Source organism: Erpetoichthys calabaricus, chromosome 5 (genome assembly GCF_900747795.2).
Source record: "Erpetoichthys calabaricus chromosome 5, fErpCal1.3, whole genome shotgun sequence".
Taxonomy (NCBI): domain Eukaryota; kingdom Metazoa; phylum Chordata; class Cladistia; order Polypteriformes; family Polypteridae; genus Erpetoichthys; species Erpetoichthys calabaricus.
The window spans coordinates 237,656,068-237,683,186 of NC_041398.2; the positions used below are offsets into that span (position 1 = coordinate 237,656,068).

The window sequence follows — 27,119 nt, forward strand, 5'->3', positions numbered from 1 at the left end:
AGATACACTAATTGCCTGGCGGTGTGTAGAAATGTAAAATGTTACCTACAACACCAATTATAAGAAGTCCCATAATTGCTCCAGACTTATATTACACTTAAAAACGAGTTTTCATGTTAGAAGACAACATACCCAATGTGTCAAAACCACATTGGTATGCCCCACAGTTTCCAACAGTGGTGTTTGCTAAGGATTATTAGCTCTCAAAATTTAAACTCACTGCAGTCTTCTCTGAGTAGCCATGGATATAGCAGAACATTGAGGAAATAGTATGAAAACTATGGTTAATGTCTAATGAGTGGAAAAGCAGAACCATCTTCAGATCTCATCAAGCAGTAAATGTAGAATTCTTGGTCATGGCAGCTAAATATCTCTGCTGAACTTTATAACCTGCCACATCACAACCACTTTTCTGCAAAAGCATACAACTAGAAATGAGTTCAGGTTATTGTTACATTGATAGTTGATTGGCTTCCTCTTGACATCTTAAATAAAATAAAAAATTAAAAAGTGTCTTTTGGAATAGGTTGCCTTTTATTTTGGTTAATTCCCATGGTCCTTTTTACTGCTAAACATTGAGATCGGACACTTAATGTTGATTTCTCTGATCACACACTGCTTATACAGTTTGTTGTGTTCTTGTTGGCCAAGGTCCCCAGGACTCTGACTGTGATTGGCTTGTCCGACTCCTTTTCTCCAATCTGTTTGTGGTTCTACAGTTAGATGATGGACAGATATTGTTGTTTTTCATTTATGTTCATTAGGTTCTTCTTAGTTTTTGATGTATTTGAACAAGTCTTTATCCTCATATGTGACAGTATATTTATTTACTGAGTGGTGTATAATCCAGTCTGCATGTTGTCTTGTAGTTTATACTACTGTATTGTGAAGGGAATTACTTGTGTTTCTGTTTTGTGTGTTGTATTTTTTGAAACCCATTGCACACCGAACCTATCTGGAAGGGGTCTCTGTACAATTTTTTTTTGAGTTTTGTTTTTTTTGTCTTCTTAAGACGTCAAAGCTGGGAAGCTGTCTGTCAAAAAAACAGAGCCATTGTGGCACTCCTTATGTCATTTTGGGCTATATAAGAAATAAATTGCTGTAATTGTTGTTGTTGTAGGTTATATCCCGAAGTATTGGTTGAACTACCCTCAGTGGCCTAGTCATTCCGGCCCTGTGATCATCCCCTGTCTCTATTCTGCTAACTGTCTCTCACCATTTCACCACCTAACAGCTGATGTGCGGTGATCATAGTCACACAAAATGGCTGCCACTGCATCCTCCAGGTGGATGCTACACATTACCTTGGTAGTCAAAGTGGCTGCCCACTCACTATGTAAGGCTCTTTGAATAGGTGAGAAAGCACTATATAAATGTAAAGAATTATTATTATTATTGTTATTATTATATTGCAACAACAATATTTAATTGAAAAATGCATTGTTAAGTTTCAAGAAAAATAATTAAATGTAAAAAAAAGTTTAGAAGTGAGTTGTCTGGGGATTCAAAGTACAACACAACAACATTTATTTCTGTAGCACATTTTCATACAAATGACGTAGCTGAAAGTGCTTTACATGATGAAGAAAGAGAAACAAGACAAAATAAATAAGAAAATAAAATTAGGGAACACTGATTAACATAGAATAAAAGTAAGGTCCAATGGCCAGGGAGGACAGAAAAAAACAAAAAAAACTCCAGACGGCTGGAAAAATGAAATAAAATCTGCAGGAGTACTGAGGCCCGAGACCACCCAGCCCCCTCTAGGCATTCTACCTCACAAAAGTGACCTCAATCAGTCCTTATTGTGTTCAGGGTTCTCATGGAAGAACTTGATGATGATGGTCATGTGGACTTTTGACCTTTAATCTATCAATGAAGGTATATATCAAAGTATAAGCAAGACTGCTACAGTTTTATTTTAGACCCTAGAAAGCTGAACTGAAGTTGTTGGCATATTCATTTTTTCCTTTTCATAATCTTAAATACAATACAATACAATACAGTTTATTTTTGTATAGCCCAAAATCACAAAAGAAGGGGGTCAATACAATACAATGCAGTACACAGAACAGAACAATTTCTCAATATAGTAAGAAATAAAAATATACATTTAGAAGTACAGAGCAGAATTTAACAGTAGATGATATATCCCATAATAAGATTTGGATTTGTATAGAAGTCTCTAGGTAGTTCCATTCAATCATTTCAAAATGCTTTTTCTGCATCTAACAATAATATCTCTGGGGTGTTTGACTTTGCGGGTGAATAAATTACATTAAACACCAGGCCATATAGTTTTATATTTAGAAGTGGAGATATTTTTGGTAGCAGAATTAGTTTAATTAACTCCTTCTAAGTTTAAAATAGATTTTTCCCAGTCTTGGTCCTGAATGACTGCTGTTGTTACCAAATCTCTGATGTAAAGGAAACTTTATTATTTCTGTGATGTTTTTGTGCTTTCATTTTACCATGCCAGATCTTTCTAATATTATGTGTTTTCCAATTCCAAGAACATCATTGAGAAATTTTGTGGATGTTAATTTTTTCCACATATATTTAATATATGTAGACTAGACAAAGAGCCTGTTTCGACAACGTAAGATGAAACGGGCACGAGTGGAATAGTAATAAGTATAAGCACCACAAACCTGATATAGGTGTATTGAATGAATGCGTAATTGAATCAGAATGCGTAATTAGGCCTCGAGCTGTAGTCGAAATCGCCTTTCAGGACTCTAGAGCTTTAATCGATGTCGCCTTTCTCTTTGAATTTTTGCGGCCGTAAATCTGCCGCAATGTCAGTCTCGTAAGGTTTTTTGGGCAGCTGCGCAGAAGGCGACTGCGCAGAAGGCGACTGCGCACTCGACTTCGGACAGACGTGAGTGAGTGAGTGAGTGAGTGAGTGAGTGAGTGAGTGAGTGAGTGAGTGAGTGAGTGAGTGAGTGAGTGAGTGAGCAGGCTGGCGAATTACAGTATGTATTAAGATAGTTAAATTGTGATGAACAGACACAGGCGTAAATGAGAGTAAGTTAATTGGTGGGTGAGCTATTGGTTCTCAGGTCACTCGTGTCTCCTTACCAACTGACAGCACAATAAGAACAAACAATCGGGTTTGATTAGCTCTGGGAGGATAACGGTTTAAGCGAAATCAGTCAATTCAGACAATCAATTATTAAGCCTAAAAAATTAGGTGACAATAGTATGTAACCACCAGGGGTGCCACTGATCCCCAAACCTCAGATACAGTAATGCCCAACACGATTCTGGGTTTAAATAAAAGATATTTGTTAAACCAAAGCACCTTTATAATAATCACCATTGCAAAGATCAGTCACAATACAATCAAATCAATCAATTTCTTCCTCCTTCCTACCTCCAAGAGTGTTGCCCACTGCCTCCTGTCTCTGACTCCTTGATGTGAGGTGGTGAGCTCCTTTTCTAGCCAGACCCAGGAATGCTTCCAGTACCACAGTGTGTCCACTTATATTACTCCAGCGGGGCACACAGTCATTTCCTGGTCCAGCTGGCAAATTGGTATGTCCTTCCATTTTGGCCCCCTATCTGGGCAATAAATTATCTTCCATCCCAGCCTGGATGCCCGTCCATCCTCTTGGGTACTTAAAAGTATTATCAATGTGTTTCTAAAGAAGCTAGCACAAATTCAAACTTATAGACACTGTAGCCCTCAAGAATTAAGATTGAAAAGCTAAAAATTGAATTAACACCTCAAGAAAAATTCTGTGAAAATTGGACCCATATGGACATCCTTTGTTCTTCTTAAACACTTGTTGAAGTGGAATGGGGAACAACTAGTTTGTTACCCTTGTTAATGTCCCCCAGACCTCTAGAGCGTACTGAGGGCTAAAATCACAGGAGTACCAGGAGAGAACAGACAGACTGGCCCTCTTCAGTTATACTCTGTGGTGGGAGTAGTCTGCAGGGATGTCTAGCGCCACTAGAGGGAGCTCCTCTGGGGTACCTGCAGAACTTTGAGCACTGGCTGGATAACCCGAAAGCAGCAGTGAGGACTTACCCGGATGGGTTTCCTGACTTGGGCATAAAAGGCTCTCGTAGTCAGTATACAGGGGGCCATGGAGTTGTGAGGAAGCCATTGCTAAGGGACTAGAGGGTAAACAGAACGGCCAGAAGGCTTAGTTTTTTTTGTTATTCTTAAGCCCCTATGTATTTATGGGGCACTGTTTTGAATCTTCTCCTGCTTTAGGTAATTAGACCTTTTTCTATTCTCACTTGTGTTCTTTTTCTGGTCATCATTTGGGCTCGTGGACGAAGCATAAGTGCCCTCTGTAGTCCATGCAATTTACAAAGATATATACAGTAGGCACCATGATCTACCTGTGGCATGAATAATAAGAAGCAAATAACTGTGATAATTTGAAAAAAAAATGTACAAATATTATTTCATTTGAGAGTAGAGTACCAGGACCTCTACCAGGGAAAGCCTCTGAAAACCACGGAAATAAATAAAATGTACCCCTGAGTGTTTTAATCCAGGCCGATCCTCCAGGCTGTGCATCAGAACTTCTTAACAAAAACAACACAGTTTCAGCAAAAGGAAAATTGATGGCATAAACCAAAAGCTGTCACTAGTTGAGTAAAGAAGGCAGCACGGTGGTGCAGTGGTAGCGCTGCTGCCTTGCAGTAAGGAGCACCGGGTTCGCTTCCCTGGTCCTCCCTGCGTGGAGTTTGCATGTTCTCGCCTGTGTCTGTGTGGGTCTCCTCCGGGTGCTCCGGTTTCCTCCCACAGTCCAAAGACATGCAGGTTAGGTGCGATTCTAAATTGTCCCTAGTGTGGGCTTGGTGTGTGTGCCCTGCGGTGGGCTGGCCCCCTACCCAGGGTTTGTTCCTGCCTTGTGCCCTGTGCTGGCTGGGATTGGCTCCAGCAGACCTCCGTGACACTGTGTTAGGATATAGCGGGTTGGACAATGGATGCATGGATGGATAGTTGAATAAAGAGAAGAACAGGCAAAATACAGAAAGTATCTGATGCCTAAGAGAGCAGGTTAACTTTGCCAGCAAGCAACAATGTGCCACCTGCACACCAGAAACCAGAGCTACGATTAGCCAGTGCTAATCTGAGCAGATAGAATTTACTGACAAGAACGAGAAGCATCTTTTAACAAGCATCTGCTGTCTCACAGTATAGCACCAGAGTGAGCTAGGTGTTTCTACTGTGGCTTTCATAAGATGGAATCTTGAATATCTAGGATGCCTGTTGTGACCACTAGGGGTCACCACCATGCCCCCAAATCTCAGACACAAGTCTCAGGGTTCAAAACAAGAATTTATTGAATAGTGTACTTTTAACAAGCTTCTTTTCACACTGCACAATCCTTTATCTCCTTCTCTTTTCCATTCTTTCCAGGTGAGTTTTGTCCATCTCCCCTCCCTCCTTTTAAACCCCAACCCAGAAGTACTTCGGTCCCAACTGCTTGTCTCCACAGAAGCATTTCTGGGTCAGGCAGAACCTGAGCCTTCACTTCCTGACAGCTCCCCCAGCATCCCCCATGGATCCCAAAAGGCAGTCTTACGGGACCACAACTCCCATGCTGCCCTGCGGGCATCTTTCTTGGGATTCAACATAAGGGGTGCTGTCACACAGTGTGTGGGGGGTGACAACCTGCGTGCAAGAGGCAATCTCCCATTGTCCCATATATGTGGTCTCCCAACTGTGAAAAACTCCATTACTTATCCTGGTCCATACATTTTGTCCTTTGGCATCCCAGCTGAGTATGTGATTCCCATCCATTGCTGATGGGATGCCAGTGCTTTTGCTCCTCCCTTCTGTACAATTTATTATGTTGGCCTCTCGGCTAGGTAAGTTATCTCAGCTGGGACGCCAGTCTGTCTGTTACACTGCACATTTGGTCATTAAGTCTGTGACATGGTTAAAGTGAAAGATTCTAAAATTGAGGATATTAACATTCTTAGATATGGGATGTCAAGGTCAGTTCCTAAAAATCTTCCCTGATCAATGTGTCTTTTGAAGAGACAAATCAAAAATCTATACGAGGCAGGCAAACTAGACAATCAAAGCTAGATAAGCAAAGCCAAGAATGATGCTTTTCTTTTGTTCAATCAAATCATCCCAAACTTTTGATTAAAATCTTTTATTTTCTTTTCCCCGACACTAATTAGTTCCAGATGTGAAAAAAAAATATGTTGATAGTGTTGCAGACATACAACAGCTTGACTTCACTCAAAAAGTCGGAGGACATTCCTGATATCATTGTGCTCTGAATACTTTATTCTAATGCAGTTTTTTCTTCATACATGGCAGTGTGATAAAGATAGATAAATGTTATACACCATTAATACAAAATTAATGTGTACAGCAAATAATTTGTTAAAAGCCAAATACATTACAATAGTTCAGATTCAGCTTGAAGAGTCTCAGGGTTTGTTCTTCTGATAAAGTAGTTAGTCCCTGCCACACTAAAGTTCCCAACAGAGGTGATCCTTGGAACTCTTGGGGTCCCAGGCAAAAAAAAAAGAAACTCCATGGGGTCCTCCAACTCTCCCTCCCTCGAGTCTCAACATGTTAAAATCTATTATTTTAGTGCAAAGTGTAAATGAATAAAATCAACAAGGAGGATTTAATAAACACAAATCCATCCATCCATTATCCAACCCACTATGTCCTAACTACAGGGTCACGGGGGTCTGCTGGAGCCAATCCCAGCCAACGCAGGGAACAAGGCAGGAAACAAACCCCAGGCAGGGCGCCAGCCCACCGGAGGGCACACACCCACACACCAAGCACACACTAGGGGACAATTTAGAATCGCCAATGCACCTAACCTGCATGTCTTTGGACTGTGGGAGGAAACCCACGCACACACGGGGAGAACTTGCAAACTCCATGCAGGGAGGACCCGGGAAGTGAACCCAGGTCTCCTAACTGCGAGGCAAACACAAATCCTTCATTTTCATTTTGTTAAAAACAGATTCAATAAAACACCACAATAAATACAATATTTGTATAGAAAATAGAGAAACAATAATGGAATAAAGTAAATTTTGAAAATATAAATAAACTAGGGGGCATTGCCCTCTGCCTGCTTCACTCGCCAACCCCCTTGCCTGTGCTACATGCTAGCCTCTTTTGCAGTTCTGCCGCTCGCGTATGGGGATGTGGATGTACACTTTACTAACTATTTTACATTACAGTGAGTCATTAATCATATTAAAAAATAGTAAAATATAATAATTGGAAAGTAAATTATGTTTCATGTTGCGTTAGAGTTATTAGTAATACAATTTCATTCTGTTTGGCTTTGAAATTAACACGTAAAAACTTTTAAACTTACACTTTTACTATAAAACTTCAGTAAAAACAATTTTTTAAATTAAATTTTCATCAATATCACATTGAATTGTGATTCTGTGTTTGGATTTTCATCGTGACAACGCAACTACCCGTGATTGAATTTTGTTTCTTCCTCTCTATTAAGTAAAATGACTTTTTCGAATGTTTGTCTCTGAGATTTGCAAATTGTATTTGCAAAAGCTATTCTAATGAGAAACTGTTAATACGAATGGCATAGCATAATCTCCTTTGTTGTCTAATGTTATCCCCTGAAGATGTACTACATTACCTTTCTTGGATACATCCACTTTTCTAAAGCAATTTGTGCGGTGGAAGACCGGTCGGTGTTAACGGTTGTTGATATTCTTCTGGATATTGTCAGTTGATGTTTTCATGTTCCGCGTGATCACCACCAAGTGTTTCAGCATAGCTTATTGATACACATATAACCAGTTTGCAGTGTAACTGATCAACATTTTTGGCGTTAATTCGTTTGACTTCATCATTTCTCGGTGCTAGGAGTGCCCGTGTACTCATTTTTATTTGTTGATAACCCTTCATGATGAAATTCTTCAATAAGATTTGGACATAATAAGTCTTCTTTAATTAGGAACTTAAAGTGAGGAAAACATTAACATTTATAAGAGCTGAGAGAGCAAGAACAGTGTTTGTCAAAAGCAATCACATGAATGAGAGGTGAGATTACAGTGTGCATGGATTTCTATGGTTGAGAGGAGGGCGTGACTTGAAAACATATCATGGCCAAAGTCTCATCTAGCGGGTCTTGAAAAAATCTTCCAAAAAGTCTCATCTCGTCACAGGATTTTTTAATATAATAGAGAGATGAAAAAGTAAATAAAATGCAAGCACCTTAAGCATGGTAAAGACCCTATATAAATAAATGTATTTTTATTATTAATTAAATGTGAGGTGTACGTGGTAATAAAATTTAAATACAAATTACACATTGTAATGCAGCCGCCATGTCCTCTGAAGTTAGAGCTCGGGCAGAAAGTATCACCTGGCACATGGTAGATCTCAAGTGACATTTTAAAGAGTTCTAAACAGATGGAAACGTCTCTCAGCAGATGCACGAATGGTAGGAACAGTCAGGACTGCTGAGGGGCTACATTTTGACTTGTTAGACCCCCATCTCAGTGTTAACCACTCATCCTACTCTGCACTGACTACAGTGGGCTCTGGAGAAACTGAAGTCAAATCAGAAGTAGCCGAATTGTATAAACAAATGAATCAATCCAATTTTTGCATCGAGACATGTAAATGCTGTTCATGATTGATGAATTTGGCTCTGATTACATTTAAGGTTACTAAAAAAGTAATGTTGATTACAAAAACACTGACACTCTCGCAAAGGAGATTGGGGGTCCCTCTTCAAGGGGGTTTCTAACTGTGTTGTTGTAGTGTGTTGATGCTGTGCTTCAAGGTGAATTCCCATAAATTTGTTATTGCAGTGAGCACCAATATAAACTGTTTTAGAAATGAAATTTGGATATAAAAATTCTGTTTGAGACAGCACCCTGTACAACAATCTATTAAGGAACAGTTCCCTGGGCAGATGTTGGCAGTACAAGTGGTCATAGAATAAGAGCAGAGATCTATAAACAACTGAATTTACATAACGGTGCTGAATTCATGCATACGCATCACCTGACATTCACTCCGATTGACTCGGCTTGCACACCCATCAGTCTGATTGTTTTATTAGCTTACATGCCCAGATAACATATGTTATATATAAATAAAAGTCTCATTAACTTATAATACTTTTAATGAGTTCCTGTATGTGTGACTTCTGTCAAGTCTTACTGGGTACATGATAGTCCGCCAACTTCTTGAACCATCACCCAGAATTTTCTTGTTTTTTGTTGTCCACTTGACCTATCTGGTTTCCAGATATACTTGGAACAGGTTTCTGACATTTATTAACCCTTTTATACAACTTCTAAGATAGATGCTGTGAAGCCACCATGTTGCATACAGCAGTCATAACCCGGACACACATAGGCAGGACACAGGTTTAAACTTAACACCCGGTTTATTCACAGTTTTAAAGTGTGCACAAATCACCAACACTGCAACACACAGTTCAGTCCATTCACCTCCACTCCTCCTCAGGCGTTGTCTTCCTCCTCCCGACTTTGGCCATTCATTATAGTGAGGTGGCTCCTCTTATTCAGGTCCTATGAGGTGGCTCATTAGTATGACCTGGAATCACTCCCAGGTGCGCTGGAGGTCCTCTATAGGGTTCTGTAGCTCTCCCTGGTGGCCCCCTCAGAACCCAAAAGGGCTTCACCAAACTCCAGCTCCCAACACGCCCTGTGGGGAATCCGTGGTGCCACAGCCACCCAGGAGGGGCTGCCCTCTAGTGTCCCAGGGTAGGTATTGTCTCACCAATGCCCTCTCCCCGGTCCTTCTACTCTGTTGGTGTCCTGGCCAGGTAGTGGCCGTGGCTGCCTATCACAATGCTATATTTTAACGTGGAAAGCATTCCAAACACTTCATGTGCAGTACCCCTAAATGACTATGTGACTCCTAAGTCTCATTTTCTTTTTCACATAATGGATGCCACTCGGGGTCCCAGGCAATTATCTGCCTTGCCTATCCTGTCGCTGCACCTCTGGTTCCCAACCTAACTATATGTGAATGCTTGAAACGCTGAATGTTGGTGCACCATGCCAAGGATCAAGGTCAGTGAAACTCTTACCTTATGAAAGTCGAGTATCTTTTGTGGTGACCAACCTGCTGTCCTTTCAAATGTTGACAGGAATCACTCCACACCATAGGAGGCAAGTGTTTTCAGAAGACTCATCACTATGTGACCAACCTGCCAATGTTTGTGCTCATCAATGTTTTTGATTTTGAGTCCGTCTTTTAGTTTTGCCCTATTCTGCTTGTACATTGGTCATCCTGAATCAAAGCCAACATTGCATTTTGCTGGCTGATTATTGCTGGTGTAACAAACTTTATAATTTTTCACTTTCTGTTGTTACTTTTAAGAGTTTTTTTTTTTTTTTTTGCTTGCATTATTCCAGATTGTATGAGATGTGGTATGATGGAAACAACAATTTGGTTGGCCATATTTTTTGGAGCTTCTTTAGTTTTTTTTTGTTTATTTTATTCCTTCCCAGTCTCACTATTGCTTTTTTGTCAATTACATTAATGTTCCATTTAACTGCTTTCTTTTTTGTTTAGGTTGATACCAAAGAATCATACAGTCGTGGGTGATTTGTTATAAGTCCCTTATATAAAATGATATAGTGTTTGCTAGTAACCTATGCACATCCTCCTGTATACTTTAAATCATCTCGTGATTACTTATAATACCCAAAACAATGTAAATGATATGTAAACAGTTGTTATACTGTATTGTTTAGGGAATAATGACTTCAGCATGACTTCAGTACCTCTGGCAAATACATTACCATGCAGATATTTGTATTAAGTTAACTGCTGACTTTAAATCCGTTACGCTTGAGTGGATGCGTGTATGTTTGTTTTCTTGAGGTTGCCTCATGATGGATGAGCAGCCTGTCAATGACTGATTTCTGCCCTGCATCCAGTGTTGCTAGAATTGGGCTGGGTTTCCCTTACGACCCCTTGTGGGTTCAGAAATTAAATGTGTAGATTTTATTATGCAAATGTACTTTGAAATTCATTTCCACTTCGTTGGTATTTCCTGTACTTTTATGTAGTGTCTATGGATTTGTTTTCCTCCCGATTTTTCATATTTCCTGTTTCTTCTTAATTTTCAGGTTCAGTTGACTTGCTCACATACAGGATTTCATCAGGCAATCCAAACAGTCTTTTCACCATCCATCCCCTGTTTGGGTTGATCAGCACCAGTCAGCCTTTGGATCATGAAAGTCATCCTTACATCATTCTCATTGTACAGTCTCAGATGGGTAGCTCTCCTGTGTATAGCAGCACACAGGTGAATATAACCATCACTGACTTGAATGACAATGCTCCATTTTTTCATAAGGAATCTGAAACAATTTGGATATCCTGTAACACTTTATCTGGAACTGTTCTTTTTTTGGCTCATGCAGAGGACAGAGATAGTGGACTTAATGGAAAGGTCAAATATTCTTTACAAGAGGACACCGAAAGTGTATTCAGCATTCACCCTTGGCACGGAATGGTTTACCTAAACAAAAACATTTCCAAGAACACCCACACCCAATTTATTGTAGATATCATAGCAGAAGATTTAGGAAACCCTCCTCTGAGCTCACCATTCACTCTTATTGTCAAAGTTGACTGTACCAAAACAGAAGACATCTTGACTTTTGAGACTCTTATTTATCAAGCTGAAGTAAATGAGAATACTCAGGTGGATAGCCTAGTCATACAAGTCCATGCACATGGCCAGAGTCCTCAGACCTATCCCGACGTTATCTATTCACTACACTCAGTTTCTGGCAAGGCTGCTTTTGGTATTCATGCAGACAGTGGTTGGATTTATCTCCGTACTGGCCTAGACTTTGAATCTGTTCGTAATTACCGTTTCACTGTGTCAGCCAGAGCCCAAGAACACAATGCATCTGCTATTGCCATAGCTACTGTTATTATCAATGTCCTGGATGATAATGATAATGCACCTGTTTTCTCTCAAGACTTTTATTTCTTCACCATTCAAGAAGGTCCTGTACCTCACGGACTAATTGGCTCTGTGAAAGCAACAGATCTTGATTCTGGAAGAAATGCCCAGCTTTCCTACATCCTCTTATCAGATGGTAAACACTTCCGGATTAATTCCAACACAGGTAAAATAAATCTAAACATACATGCATTTTCAATGTTTCAATAAGTGTTTCAAAATCAGATAAAAATGATTCGATTTAGTATCAACTGATGCAATATTGTGTACACAGTGTGAGGCATATATAGGTGAATAGGTGGCGAATCAGACAGTATCGCATGCTCAATAGTGCAGAACACTCGGATATTAGGTTCAGACAGATATTGTACAAAGACAAAGGTTTGGGGCACCCTCAGGCAAATCCCGTATATCATAAAGCAAAACAAGAATTTAACATGTGGTGTGAGTGTGGTGTCTTATCATTAGGCTGAAGAAAGATGGCAATAGTGCCAGTTATGAGGGCAGTGAGGTGGAAGGGACAGGTCCAGGAGTCCCAAAACCGGAAGTGATGTCATTAGCCCTCAGCTTGTTGATTTCCAGATCTGAGGAAGGAAAGAGAGGAGAAGTGTCATAAGGCAGTGCCAATCCGTGGTTCAGGGTGGAATTACAAGTCCACAAGCCCTGAAATTGTCTCCCAGGCACGTGTATGTGACAGTGTGTTGTGATGGATGGCCGGGATCTTGCCTGAACGGGACGCCCTTTTGAAGAGAAGACCGGAGCAGTACCTCCCCCAGAACACAAGTGGGCAGCCCCCTTGGTTTACATCGGGGGCCACGGAATTGGAGCTTAGAAGCTCAACCGGCGGGGGTCCGTGGCCACCACCAGGGGGTGCCTGGACAGCTCCAGAGTCTGGGCATGCAGCACGTCTGCCACACCCGGAAGTGCTGCCAGAGGAGGAGCTGAGTTCCTATGCAGCACTTCTGCCACACCCAGAAGTGCTGCCAGATGTCAATCGGGTACAGTATAAAGGAGGCTGCCTCACTCCATTCGGCAGGTCAGAGTCAGGTGGAAGGTGGACGAAGCTTGGGAGGAAAGGAGTAGAGGCGGCAGAATAAAAGAAGGGAAAGGAAAAGGAACTGAGTTAGTGTGGCTGTTTGGTGCACTGCGTTGTGTGCAGGAATTAAAGGAGAAATAAACGTGTGTGCTTTTGGACAGTCTGGAGTCCGTGTCTGTCTGTGTCTGGAGTTCAAGTACTACAGTGTATACAGTTCAAGTTTATTGTGGTGTACATTTTTGAATGAAATTCTTACTTGTATGTCTTGTCAGACTAGTGACTATAATTCTTCTTCATCTTCTTACGGCTGCTCCCATTTAGGGCTTGCCACTGCGGATCATCCGCCTCCATCTATCCCTGCCTTTTACATCATTTTCTGCCACACCCGACTGCCTTCATGTCCTCCCTCACTACATTCACAAACCTCCTCTTTGGCCTTCCTCTTTTCCTCGAGCCTGCTGGTCCCATCCTCAACATTCTTTTTCCGATGTACCCCTCATCTCTCCTCTCCATGTGCCCATACCATCTCAATGTAGCCTCTCTCACTTTGTCACCAAACTGTCATTGTCCCTCTAATATACTCATTCCTAATCCTGTCTACCCTCGTTACCCCAAGCAAAAATCGTAGCATCTTCATCTCCACCATTTCCAGCTTTGCCTGCTGACTTTTTGTCAGTGCCACATTCTCCAAACCATACAACATAGCTGGTCTCACTACCGTTTTATAGACCTTACCTTCCACACTTGCAGGTACTCTTCTATCACAAGTCACTCCCTCCACTCTTCTCCACCCAGTCCACCCTGCCTGCACTCTCTTCTTCATCTATCTGCTCTGGACTGTTGAAGCCAAGTATTTCTATTCGTCTGCCTTCACCACCTCTGCTCCTTGCCATCACACCCTTCCACGATTCAGCACATGTACCCCATCTTACTCCTACTGACTCTCATTCCCCTTATCACCAGTGTGTACCTCCACCTCTCCAGGTTCATCTCAATCTTCTGTCTACTCTCACCACAATGTCATCCACAAACATCATAGTACACATAATATTTATCGCACATCATGACAACTAATGCTTTTCCCCAACTGTAAAAATCTATTGCATAGTATTTTTTAATTAATGAGAATTAACCTGGACAGCTGTGTCTGGTTATATTTAACAAAATCCCCCCTGTCTTAGTGGAGGGAAATTATCACAAGTAGTAAATCAGGTTGTTTGACTTTTGGTGCATAATGCGGTCTTAGCACTATATTCTCCTCAAGTACGTTTCAGATTATGGAGAGCCCATGACTTCAATGGTTTATGTATAAACTGGAACACTCACCTTACAATCCAATCCAACTGCCTGTCACAGTGTACTGACGTGTATATGCTAAACGTATTTACAGGATCATCCAGCTCCTTAAACTCTGATGAATCACACGCTGACTACTTGAATAGAAAGAAAACCATATGGAGGCCTGTGATTCATAATTTAAGACAGCATTTGAAAACAAAACATCAGGTTCTCCGTCTTTAGCTTTCAAATTAGTTTCAGCTTTTGAATTACTGATGAAGTGATTTTTTTTTTGTGTAGTATACCACCAATTATATTTGTGTCTTAGATTTTATTTTCTTTTTATGATTTAATTGTCATGGATCTTGTTTCAGAACTTACTTGCTTTCAAAAACAAAAATATTGAATCATTTTGTTTTGATTGAGATAAAAAAAATAATTGAGACCATGTCTAAGACCTTAGGCTACAGAACATTTTCCACTGTAGCATTCCAAAATTAATAGATAAATGAAAAGACGAGAGGAAAAAAGACATTCTGGTTGTATGTTAGAGTAAACATTAAAACTTTTTTTTTTCCATGTAAACAACAGTCATTGAAATATTTTCAGAGACTAGAAAAGTAGCATTTGACAAGAGTCTGCTTTGTTCCAGAGTTAGGGCTGGCTTATATTTGTGGGTTTATTAGATACACAGTAATCTAGGAATACATTTTATTTTCATTGAATGTTTTTTTATGTGGAAAGTCTTAACCTGCTTTTAGATCCTAGTGACTCATGGTTTGAAGCACAACCATATGCAAGCTTGGGTGTGTCATGTAATCAGGACTTTGAACATTTAAATCCTAAAATCTTCTAAAGTCCATTCTGGCCTACAGGATGTGTTTTGTATTAGACAAAGTATAATACATTGAGTTCACCTTGATTTAAATCCTATAAAGAAGCTGAAAGCTCAAAAAGTATTTTGTTACACTGATATATGTGTCAGATATGAAGTAGATTTTGGCCTGATATATGTAAAGCACACTCCCTGTTCTGTGTTGTTCTTTTTCATGTTCATGTTTATAGTGTACTTGTCTCACTCCATGCACATCATCTGAGGCAAAATTATATTATTCAGGAGAACCTAAATGAACTAAAAGAAGTGGCAGTTCAGGGTGTGGTGTGTTGATGGGTGCAGAATTGACTCAGACACAGGAGGCAGAGGATGATGGTGCGAGGAATCTCATCAGAATTGGCTGATGTTAAGAGTGGTGTCCAGCAGGGGTCAGTGCTGGGGCTGCTGATATTTTTAATATACGGGGAGGGCAAAAGTAGGTTTACAGTTATTCATATGGAAAAGACATACAGGTTATGATCATTGCAATAACTTTATTATCTCGATAGCTTTGTTAACTTTATTAACTCAAAATGGCACAGTGCACTTAGGGACAGTCTTGTAAGTGCTCAGATTGCTGGCCTTGAATACTCACAGCTGTAAATGTACTTTTGCTCACTCCTGTATATGAACAATTTGGATAGGAATATAAATTACAAGCAAGTTAAGTTTGCAGATGATGCCAAGCTAAGTTCTCTTCTGATCGGACCTTACTCTTATTCTATGTTAACTAATGGTGTCTTATTTTAATTTCTTACTTTGTCTTTTATTTTTATTTTCTTCATTATGTAAAGCACTTTGAGCTACTTTTTTGTATGAAAATGTGCTATATAAATAAATGTTGTTGTTGAGTGTTTGTTCGGAAACTGGTTATTGTGGCCCTGTGCAGAAATTCTTGTCTAGTGGCAAAGTGGTTTGCTGTCACAATGCATGACACACAATGGCAGTCCCTAAGCATGAGCACTGTCTTGTGGCCGCAATGATTAACAGTTGACTGCGATATATGCCAGTGCTGGAAGACATGTCACTCTAAGAACCCAGCAGCACATGACATGACTATTTGTATGACAGTATTCTTACTGGGGTGTCCTCTGTTGTTGCCTGAAGCATGTATCATCTCTTACATCGGTGGTGACTAAAATTTTGTCCAGTGAGCTTAGATAGATAGGTAAATAAATGAGAAAGGCACTATATGATTTCTAGATAGATAGATAGATTGATTGATTTTAATTTTAGGATAGATAGATAGATAGATAGATAGATAGATAGATAGATAGATAGATAGATAGATAGATAGATAGATAGATAGATAGATAGATAGATAGATAGATAGATAGATAGATAGATAGATAGATAGATAGATAGATAGATAGATAGATAGATAGATAGATAGATAGATAGATAGCAGGGATTGGCATCCCGGCCAGGGTTGAACAGGACCAGGGGAGATGAGGATTGCTGATGATTGTCTCCTCCAGTATGCTAGGTGGCAGCATCCCTGGTTTAGGATTCCTACATGGACACCCGCAGTGCATGCTGAGACCTGTAGTACTGCTTGGGGCAGCCCTGTTGGGTGCTGTGGGGTCCACCAGGGTGAGCTGAAGAGATTCACAATACCTACTTTTTGGGACTTACAAATGACCTGGAGTCCGAATGGGCCATGTTCTGTGCCTCTATTGTTGAGGCGGTTGAACGGAGCTGTGGCTGTAAGGTGGTCAGTGTCTGTCGTGGCGGCAATCCCCGAACCCATTGGTGGACACCGGCGGTGAGTAATGCCGTCAAGCTGAAGAAGGAGTCCTACCGGTCCTTTTTGTCCTGTGGGACTCTGGAGGCAGCTAACAGGTACCGGCATGCCAAGCGGAATACGTCTTCAGTGGTTGCTGAGGCAGAAACTCGGGCGTGGGAGGAGTTTGGGGAGGCCATGGAGAACGACTTTCAGATGGCTTCAAGGAGATTCTGGTCTATCATCCGGTGTCTCAGGAGGGGGAAGCAGTGCAGTGTCAACACTGTATATGGTGGGGATGGTGCGCTGCTGACCTCGACTCGGGACGTTGTGGGTCGGTGAAGGGAGTACTTTGAAGACCTCCTCAATCCCATTAACATGCCTTCCAATGAGGAAGCAGAGCCTGGGGACTCAGAGGTGGGCTCCCCCATCTCTGGGACTGAGGTCACCGAGGTGGTCAAAAAACTCCTTGGTGGCAGGGCCCCGGGGGTGGATAAGATACGGCCGGAGTTCCTCAAGGCTCTTGATGTTGTAGGACTGTCTTGGTTGACACGCCTCTGCAACATCACATGGATATCAGGGACAGTGCCTATGGATTGGCAGACCGGGGTGGTGGTCCCCCTCTTAAAGAAGGGGGACCGGAGGGTGTGTTCCAACTACAGAGGGATCACACTCCTCAGCCTCCCTGGAAAAGTCTATTTGGGGGTTCTAGAGAGGAGGTTCCATCAGATAGTCAAACCTCGGATTCAGGAGGAACAGTGTGGTTTTTGTCCTGGTCATGGAACAGTGGACCACCTCTATACCCTTAGCAGGGTCCTTGAGGGTGCATGGGAGTTTGCCCAACCAGTCTACATGTGTTTTGTGGACTTGGAAAAGGCATTCGACCGTGTCCCTCGGGGAATCCTGTGGGGAGTACTCTGAGAGTATGGGGTACTGGCCCCCCTGATAAGGGCTGTTCGGTCCCTGTTCAACCGGTGTCAGAGCTTCGTCCGCATTGCTGGCAGTAAGTCGAACCCGTTTCCAGTGAGAGTTGGACTCCACCAAGGCTGCCCTTTGTCACTGATTCTGTTCATAACTTTTATGGACAGAATTTCTAGGCGCAGCGAGGGCGTTGAGCGGGTCCGGTTTGGTGGGCTCAGGATTGGGTCACTGCTTTTTGTAGATGATGTTGTCCTGTTTGCTTCATCAGGACGTGATCTTCAGCTCTCTCTGGATCGGTTCACAGCTGAGTGTGAAGCGGCTGGGATGAGAATCAGCACCTCCAAATCTGAGACCATGGTCCTCAGCCAGAAAGGGGTGTAGTCCCCTCTCAGGGTTGGGAGCAAGATCCTGCCCCAAGTGGAGGAGTTCAAGTATCTCGGGGTCTTGTTCACGAGTGAGGGAAGAATGGAGCGGGAGATCAACAGGCGGATCGGTGCAGTGTGAGGGCTCTGCATCGGTCTGTTGTGGTGAAAAAGGAGCTGAGCCGTAAGGCAAAGCTCTCAATTTACCAGTCGACCTATGCTCCTACCCTCACCTATGGTCATGAGTTATGGGTAGTGACCGAAAGAACGAGATTGCGAATTAAAGCGGCTGAAATGAGTTTCCTCCGCAGTGTGTCTGGGCTTTCCCTTAAAGATAGGGTGAGAAGCTCAGTCATCTGTGGCGAGTGCCCTCTTCTACGCAGTGGTGTGCTGGGGAGGCAGCATTAAGAAGAAGGATGCCTCACGCCTGGACAAACTGGTGAGGAAGGCAGGCTCTATTGTTGGCATAGAGCTGGACGGTTTGACATCTGTAGCAGAGCAATGGGCACTCAGCAGGCTCCTATCAATTATGGAGAATCCACTACATCCATTAAACAGTGTCATCTCCAGACAGAGGAGCAGTTTCAGCGACAGACTGCTGTCACTGTCCTGCTCCACTGACAGACTGAGAAGATCATTCCTCCCCCAAACTATGCGACTCTTCAATTCCACCAGAGGGGGTAAACGTTGAACATTATTCAAGTTATTGTCTGTTTTTTACCTGCATTTTTTATTACTCTTTAATTTAATATTTTTTGCTGCTGGAGTATGTGAATTTCCCCCTGGGATTAATAAAGTATCTATCTATCTATCTATCTATCTGGGAGGGGCTCAGAGTAGAGCCGCTGCTCCTCCACATCGAGAGGAGTCAGATGAGGTGGCCCGGGCATCTGATCAGGATGCCTCCTGGACGCCTCCCTGGTGAGGTGTTCCAGGCACGTCTAACTGGGAGGAGGCCCCGGGGAAGACCCAGGACACGCTGGAGGGACTATGTCTCCCGGCTGGCCTGGGAACGCCTCGGGATTCTCCGGAAGAGCTAGAAGAAGTGGCCAGGGAGAGGGAAGTCTGGATATCTCTGCTCAAGCTGCTGCCCCCGTGACCCGATCTCAGATAAGCAGAAGAGGATGGATGGATGGATTAAATGACCTGGAAGTAATTCCATCGAGCTATGCCCTAGTGCTGGATGTACTCCCGCATCCAAGCTTGACCTCATCCAGTCGAGTCAGGTGGAAGAAGAACAAAGCTTGCCTGGGATGTGAATGTCATGTGAAGAAAGAGAGAAGAATTGTGTTGTGTTTTGTTTATGCCCTTTCCAAAGCCATTGTGCAAGGTATTTGGAAGAATGAACCTGTTATTTAGACTGGCACTTATGTCTGCGAGGTTGTGTCTAGGGTTAGGGGTGCTGCAATGCCCCCTGTTGCTCACAATAGATCGACAGAAACTTTATTGCAGCATTTCAGCAGCAGACATAAAATGGCACAAATATACATATAACAAGAATGATCATATTCTTAAGTTTGTTAAAAAGGTACAAAAACACATATATCATGAATTCTCTATAAGTATATTAGCAAAGCGTGGGTATTTACTAAGTGCAAAGTGATTTGAATTCCATATACTTATCAGTTACAACGTCATAGTACAGGATCTCAGTAATTGACACGATTTATTGCAGATAGGGTTATTGTCTGTTAAGATGTATACTAGACCAGCTTAGTACCATTCAGCACACAGGGAAAAGGACCACCTTGACTAAGGGGAGACTCATTATATATCCTGATGGGTAAAAGCAGAAACAGCCTCTCATGGTGCTTCTTGGAGCAAAGTACTTTTCTCAGTCTGTCACTGAATGTGCTGTTCTGCTTAGCCAAGACCTTATACAAGAGGATGAGAGTTTATTGTTCATGATAGTAGGCCACTTCCTGAGTGACCTCTGCTCTACCAATTACTCCAGTGAGTCCAGCCTGACTGCCAGTATTTTACCAGACTCTTCATTTAATTTATTTACTTTGCACTAATACCACTTCCCCAGCACACTACCATGTAGAAAATGACACTGGCCACTACAGACCAGTAGAAAACATGTAAGAGTGGCCTGCATACACCAAATGACCTTAGCGTCCTTGAGAAATAGAGGAGACTCCGGCTGTTCTTGCCAACAACCTCTGTGCTGGTACTCCACTCAAAGCTTGTTTAGATACACCCCAAGATAGTTATTACTTTATATGTCTTTACCATCAATGACAACTGGGGGCAGAGCAAGTTTGACCTTCTTGAAATCTACCATTATTTCCCTTTTGCATTTTCCAGCCTCCATCTTTATAGCTAGGATCTTTAGCAGCCTGCTGTAGTGGATACCAAACAGCAAACAATCATGGTAGGGATAGCAGTGTGTCTTGGAACACACATAAACATTAACTCACCCAAACACTTCACCATTCACAGAGAGCTAGTTGCAAAGAGGCTCAGGTCATTTTGTCCATTTGTAAACTGCACGACAACATTCATTCACTAGCAAACCCACTTAATCAAATTAAGGGTCATCGGTGGGTGGGCTGGAGCACTGAGCTCAAGGTAGGAAACATCCCTGATCAGGATGCCAGTTCTTCACAGGGCACACAGATGTACGCTCCCTGACACACTCACACATCACGAGTTAAATATGTTGTAATTATTTACACTTTGTATTAGTTTTATGGTAATGTATCGGTGATTCAGTTGTTATAATGATGTCTTTTTCTTTTTTTTTTCTAGGAGAAATTGTTAATTGGGTTGCTTTGGATCGTGAGCAGAGTAGTCAACATACTCTTTGTGTTCTGGTGTCAGATCATGGACTTCCACGTCACAATGCCTCTGTTACCGTCTATGTCCTTGTTACAGATATTAACGACAATCATCCCCAGTTTGCCCACCTACTATTGGAAAAGGAACTTTCTGTACAGGTTTGTTTTTAATAGTTTTAAGGTTTTAAATATTTGACTACCAAAGAGCACCATCTTGTGGTCGTAATCTCCATGTTAAGATTGATTTTAGTGTTCAAAAGGATGAAAGATGTCCAGTTTTTATATCTAAGATATTTTTATTTAAATAAAAGATTATAGACTACAGTAGGTTCAGTAAGCTGATACTGTATAAAGCAAAGTTTTGACAGGTTTTATTTACTCCTTGATTTATTAATACAATAGTAGTAAAAATTAATGGGCATACAGGGATTTCTTTCAAGCCACTTGACTTAGTGTGCAGTATTTGGAAAAATCCATTGACAATCTGTAAAACGATCCATTAAGATTAATAAACTAAAAAGATCAGTCAGTGAATGACTTAAGGGGTAAGCATTCAATTTTAGCACAAGTTTAGCAAAACATGACAGTAGTTTAAACTCCTTGAAAGAACATATTAATCTAACGGAAACATTTTAACGTGCTTATCAAGAACAAGGGAGTTTTTCACATAGGTATACATGACATAATTTGAGGCTAATGCTGTTATTTTTTTCACTGTTTTTTAATGGATGTGGGTGGGTAACAAGCTAAATAGATGTTAATTACAGTGCGGCTTTCTAATGGTCGTCTTCATGTTGTTCATGCGACCCTTTTTTATTGCTGGGTTTAAGAAAAAATTTGTTTGGTTTATAGCTAAAAATATTTGTTTTAAAATGTTGACCTGGTGCCATTATTTCTATGTTCTGTGTAACACCTAGGGCTTTAGCAGGCCACCTGCTGACTAACTCCATGCTGCAATGTTGTGGAAACCTAATTTAACTTCCACCAATAACTGCAGGAAAACAAAAACAAAACACTATAGACTGGATATTATAACAATAATAATAATTCTTTACAATCATATGGCGCTTTTCTCACCACTTAAAGCACTTTAGTGATTGGAGAGCCACTTCAACCACCACTAATGTGTAGCATCCTCCAGGAAGATGCAAAGGCAGCCATTTTTATACCAGTATGCTCACAACATGTTAACTGTTGAAGTGGTGAGAGAGAGTACCAATTAGATGCAGGAGATGATTAGGGGGCCAGAATGCCATGGTGGGCAATTTAGCCAGGACATCAGGATACACCCCAGTTTTTATGAAGGATGCACAGGGATCTTTTATGACCACAGAGAGTCAGGACTTCAGTTTTACGTCTCATCCGAAGGGCAACACCATTTTTACAGCACAGTGTCCCCATCACTGCACTGGGGTATTGGGATCCACATTCAGAGGTAAGCACCCCCTCACTAACACCTCTTCCAGCAGCAATGTTTTTCTTAGATGGTCTCCCATCCAAGTACTGGCTGGACCTGAACGTGTTTAGCTTCAGGTGGATGACCTCTTCTGAGATGCAGGTGGTATGGCTGCTGGTCAATTGTAGGACACACACACACAAATACTCAAACATAAACACACTCATTTATATTATGACAGTTTTTATTTGTGCCAATCAACCTGCTTGAATATCTTTTGATAATGTAAGGAAGGTTGACTGTCCAGAATATTCTCAGACAGATTTCATTCTACTTTATTGAAATGACAATAAATCTGAAGTTGAATATCTTGAACACTTACTGTTGTACTTACTTATTTTTTTTTAGGTGTGGGTAGACAGTCCTGCAGGGACTGTGGTTGCCAGTCTTTTCGCAAAAGATCTTGATGCTGGGGAGAATGGAACTGTCCTCCACAAGTTTTCTCCAGGTACAGATTTAAGGATTTTGCAGTGCTAAATTGTTTATTCAAGCAAAGCTTTTTACCAATTGGGTCCTAATTTTTATTTGGTTTTGGCTTTAAAATGTTTACATGACTGGGAATTAATTTGCAATTAACAAAGTATGCATTTATAAAAGTGTTTAAATTATACAGAGTAATTCTCTCAGCTGTTTGTTTTTTTTCTGTTTCTTCTTTTGTGGTCGTTTGTTTTCTGTGGTGTTCTTTGTATTTTCAATATCTGAATAATCAGATCAGTTCAAAACCACTTTCCAATCACCCTTCTTTTTAGTAGTAAAGTGTATTCAGCTTTTGTATGAGCAGATGTTTTTCTATTAAATTATATATTGTAACATTTCAGACAAAACAATAGAAGTGAGACATAAAGACATAAACAAAAAAGTGTTAATACCACCTTACCTGGAAAATTTAAGATACCAAAATAAAGAAAAAATGTAGTAGCCCAACACAATTTTGAAGAAACCATGTGTTCTTTAATATGTTCTTAATTGTAACAAAAATGTTATTTCAGTTAAAGTTACTTTTGAATGAGGCAAAGTATCCAAAGACCTCAACAAGAAAATGAAAATGCATTGTGCATGTTTTGCTGCTCCAAAATGTGGAGACTTTTATTCAATTTAATGGACCATTAATTTGCAAAACCTTTTTCTGATTTTCTTGTTTTTCGTGAAATGTTGGAAATAAACATGGACACACAAAAAAGAATTATTCATAAATGTACTTCAGACATGACACTGATGTTAACAAAAGCAAGGGTGTAAGCAATACAAGTGGCAGTTGGGTTTGTGGAATTGAAGAAAACTTCACAAATTAAAAGAAATGCTTCATTTGCTTTCACAAAGAAGTCTATGAAAGGGTTGACGGCTGTGATTTACCCAAAAATACACCGACTTACTGTTCTGCTAAAGAAATCGCAGAAAAGAGTTGAAATGAGGACCAGGAAATCTAACATAAGTCACAAAACATGAAACCAGAAAATCAGACCAATCTTTTGTCAAGCCAAAACAAAATCCTAATTCATAGTCAAAGAAACGTTTAAGAGTTCAAATGTTGGGAAAACAATAAATCAAGCAAACACAACATTTACAGGAAAAAATCCATCAAACTAGAATAATAAGGAAGTGCGCTGCGTGAACGTCATACCATTGAACCAGTGATGTCATTCGTGCTTACTTCTGTGTCGTTTCCATAGCAACGTCGAAACAGCACTGCCACAAAATGGTAGCGTTCAAAATGGTGTTGGACAATGATGAAAAAAAAATGATCAGCTATAGTAAACTGGAGACAAAACAAAACAATAATGTTAGAAATGGATACAAGATTCCAATTAACCATAATAACTATGCAATCAACTCAGGAAAATTTTAAACAAAGTATATTCACAACACCTACCTACCTTGTCTATTCAGAAAGATTCCATCTGTTCACCTTAGTTGATCAAGTACAAAAAACACTACTTCTCTTTTACAGTTTTTTTTATTAAGTCAGGAATTCCTACCTTCATAAGGTAATATCTATCTATCTATCTATCTATCTATCTATCTATCTATCTATCTATCTATCTATCTATCTATCTATCTATCTATCTATCTATCTATCTATCTATCTAATGTGATATACGTACTGTAATCTAAAGTATGAAATGTTTGGAACTTTCAAAGTTAACAGCCTTCTTACTGAGCAGATGGAGACTGCTACAACATGAGTGAGGTACATTTTATAAAACGACTAGGGGGCTCCGCCCCCTGCTCGCTTCGCTCGCCAACCCCTGGTGTTGTGAAATTACAAAGAGCGTGATGTATGAATGAGATATAGCATAGTGTGAAGGTGTAGATGACGCATATAGGAAGCAAATAAAGTTGTCCATGTCCAAAAACGGGCTCAGAGAGGTAGATGCTAACTTTGTGTATTGTTTGTCCTTGTGATTTGTTGATGGTCATGGCCAAGGTAGGTGCAATGGGGAACTGTCGCCGTTTAAGTGTAAAAGGTAATTCCAGGTCAGAACTTGTAAGGTTAATTCTAGGAATTAGAACAGCATTGTTAGCATGTGATGTTGTAAGAAGTTTTGCTTTAATAACATTGTGTGGCATGGTGTTGACGACTAAACGTGTACCATTGCATAAACCCTGTTTAGTGTTAAGGTTTCTTAATAGCATGATTATTGTTCTGTTTTTAAGGCTAAGATTGTGTTGTGTTAATCCGGCTGGGTTAATAGTGTTCAAATATTCTAAGGGGAAATTAAGATGGTCATTGTCGTCATCAGAGTCAACTTTGTCAGAGCTTAGAAAGAGCTGTGCCTCTCCAGGAAGTAATGCAATGACCTGGTTATTAATGTGATCAACATTAATATTTTTTGGACATAATATAGTTTGTTGTGTTAAAAGGGGTATTTGGTGTAATGAGATTGCTGTTCCAAATATCTTCGTAACTCTTTTGAAAGCAATGCCAATTGTCTGCGTATTTTAAGGTGGACTGCAGAATAGCCGAGCGCATGGAATGTGGAACAATAGCTAAGCACTGTGTAAAATCTCCTCCTAATAAAAGTACCTTTCCTCCAAAGGGAATATTATTATTTATCAACGTTTGTAGAAGTTTATCAATGGTGTTGAGTAAGTGACTGGATGGCATTAGATGCAAAAGCAAATGAACTATTGTAGGATCTAATGCAGTTCATAAAGTTTTTACTTTCAGGTACTTCGTTAGTTAGAAGCTTCTGTAGAAATGCAGGATATGAATGTAAAGGAGGCAGTCTAATTTGACCCTTTTGACAATAACGTGTAAATTCATTACTTGTATTGCTAGTTGTTTCTTCAGGGAAGTTAAGTGAATGATAATGATTGCAAATGACATTCATTAATCCAAATGAATTTTCATGAATAGTGGACTCATTATTGAACGCGTTGTCAGCTAACTGGCGCAATTGTTTAGCAGGTGTCTGTCGTTGATGTCCTTGACGTGTATGTTTTGTGTGTGCCGTTTGAGAGGCGCGCCGTTGTATGTGCAGGATTTGGGACGTGCTATTCTGGAACTGTAATCGATTTGCCTGTGCTGTGTGAGAAGCCAGTTGCAGTTTACGGCGTTCATTGTTTGTATTGAGCTTTGCCCGTTTTTGTATGTCGGTAAGTCGAGCTCTCTCTTTTTGGAGCATTTCAGATGTGCGTTGTAGACGTCTGCATTTATTTATTTTGTCCCTTCGCTGCCGTTTTTGTATCTCTGAGACTCGAGGTGTTTCGTTTTGAACCCTTGCCTGTTTCGATGCAGCACTTTGAGATGCGTGCTGTATGCGTGTACGTTCATTGTGTCTGTCCATCTGCACTCGTTTCTGTTAATGTGTTAGTTGAGCTTTGCGTTTTTGGAGCCGAGACATTTTTTCTTCCGGGGTTTCAGAAGCGCGTTGTATGTGCCGACGTGTATTGTTTTTTTTCATGCGGGTTCGTGTGTTTGGTCCCGTCACTCGAGCTGTATCGTTTTGTACCTGTGATCGTGAATTCATTACTTGTTTGTTCTTCAGCGTTAGAGATATGGATAAGTAATAAGGAGGATCGCACTCACTGTTAATATGGAGCCTTTTCTGTGGTTAAACGGTTAATAGTGGATCAGTATAATGAGATCGACCTATGCTGCCTAATTTGAATGTGTTCAGATGACGTATGTTTAATACGGACGGTTCGTTCAGTAATGGGCAGGGTTTCCACCCGTCCTGTAAAATACGGAATCGTCCCATATTTGAGAAAATTGCACGTCCCGTTTTGAATCAATACGGGACGGGTTTTGTCCCGTATTTTTTTTATCATTTTTTTTAAAGCAGCGTCTCATGCAAATCATCCCACACGCATTTTATGAAGATGCCTCCTTTCCTACTTTTGATTGGGTAATACTTGATGTCATCGTTAGTTTGATTGGTCATTTTAACTGTCCAGTGAGGAGGGCGGGTCTTTTAAGTAGAGTCTGCAAAGTGTTGGCACTAGGATGTGGCCCCCGCTGCAGTATGCGTCCCTAATTTTTTTGTATTAAAAGTGGTAACCCTAGTGGGGCTTTGTGTCTCATTTCTTATTTATGTTAGTGTGGTCGTGGGTCCGAATCCTCCTTTTTGTGTATGTTTCGTGTGCTATGTCCGTAGTCTGTCCCGTTTTGTGTCCAATGGGTTTGTGTGGCGCTCGCGTCTGACTTTTTTTTTTTGTGTGCTAGGGGCGCGTTGCCTCACTTTTTTTATCTCTGTTAGTGGAGGGGGTGTTTGTTTGTAGTGGGTCTGAATCC

General features: G+C 40.8%; 1 protein-coding gene across 1 annotated transcript in view; it reads left to right on the forward strand.

Annotated features, from left to right (window-relative positions):
• Positions 1–27,119, forward strand: part of dchs2 (dachsous cadherin-related 2) — a 138,310-nt gene that overhangs the window by 53,648 nt on the left and 57,543 nt on the right. Inside the window, exons 5-7 of the mRNA XM_051928094.1 lie at positions 11,104–12,117; positions 20,900–21,087; positions 22,733–22,832. Coding sequence (XP_051784054.1) covers positions 11,104–12,117; positions 20,900–21,087; positions 22,733–22,832 — 1,302 coding nt within the window. The remainder of the gene's footprint in view (positions 1–11,103; positions 12,118–20,899; positions 21,088–22,732; positions 22,833–27,119) is intronic.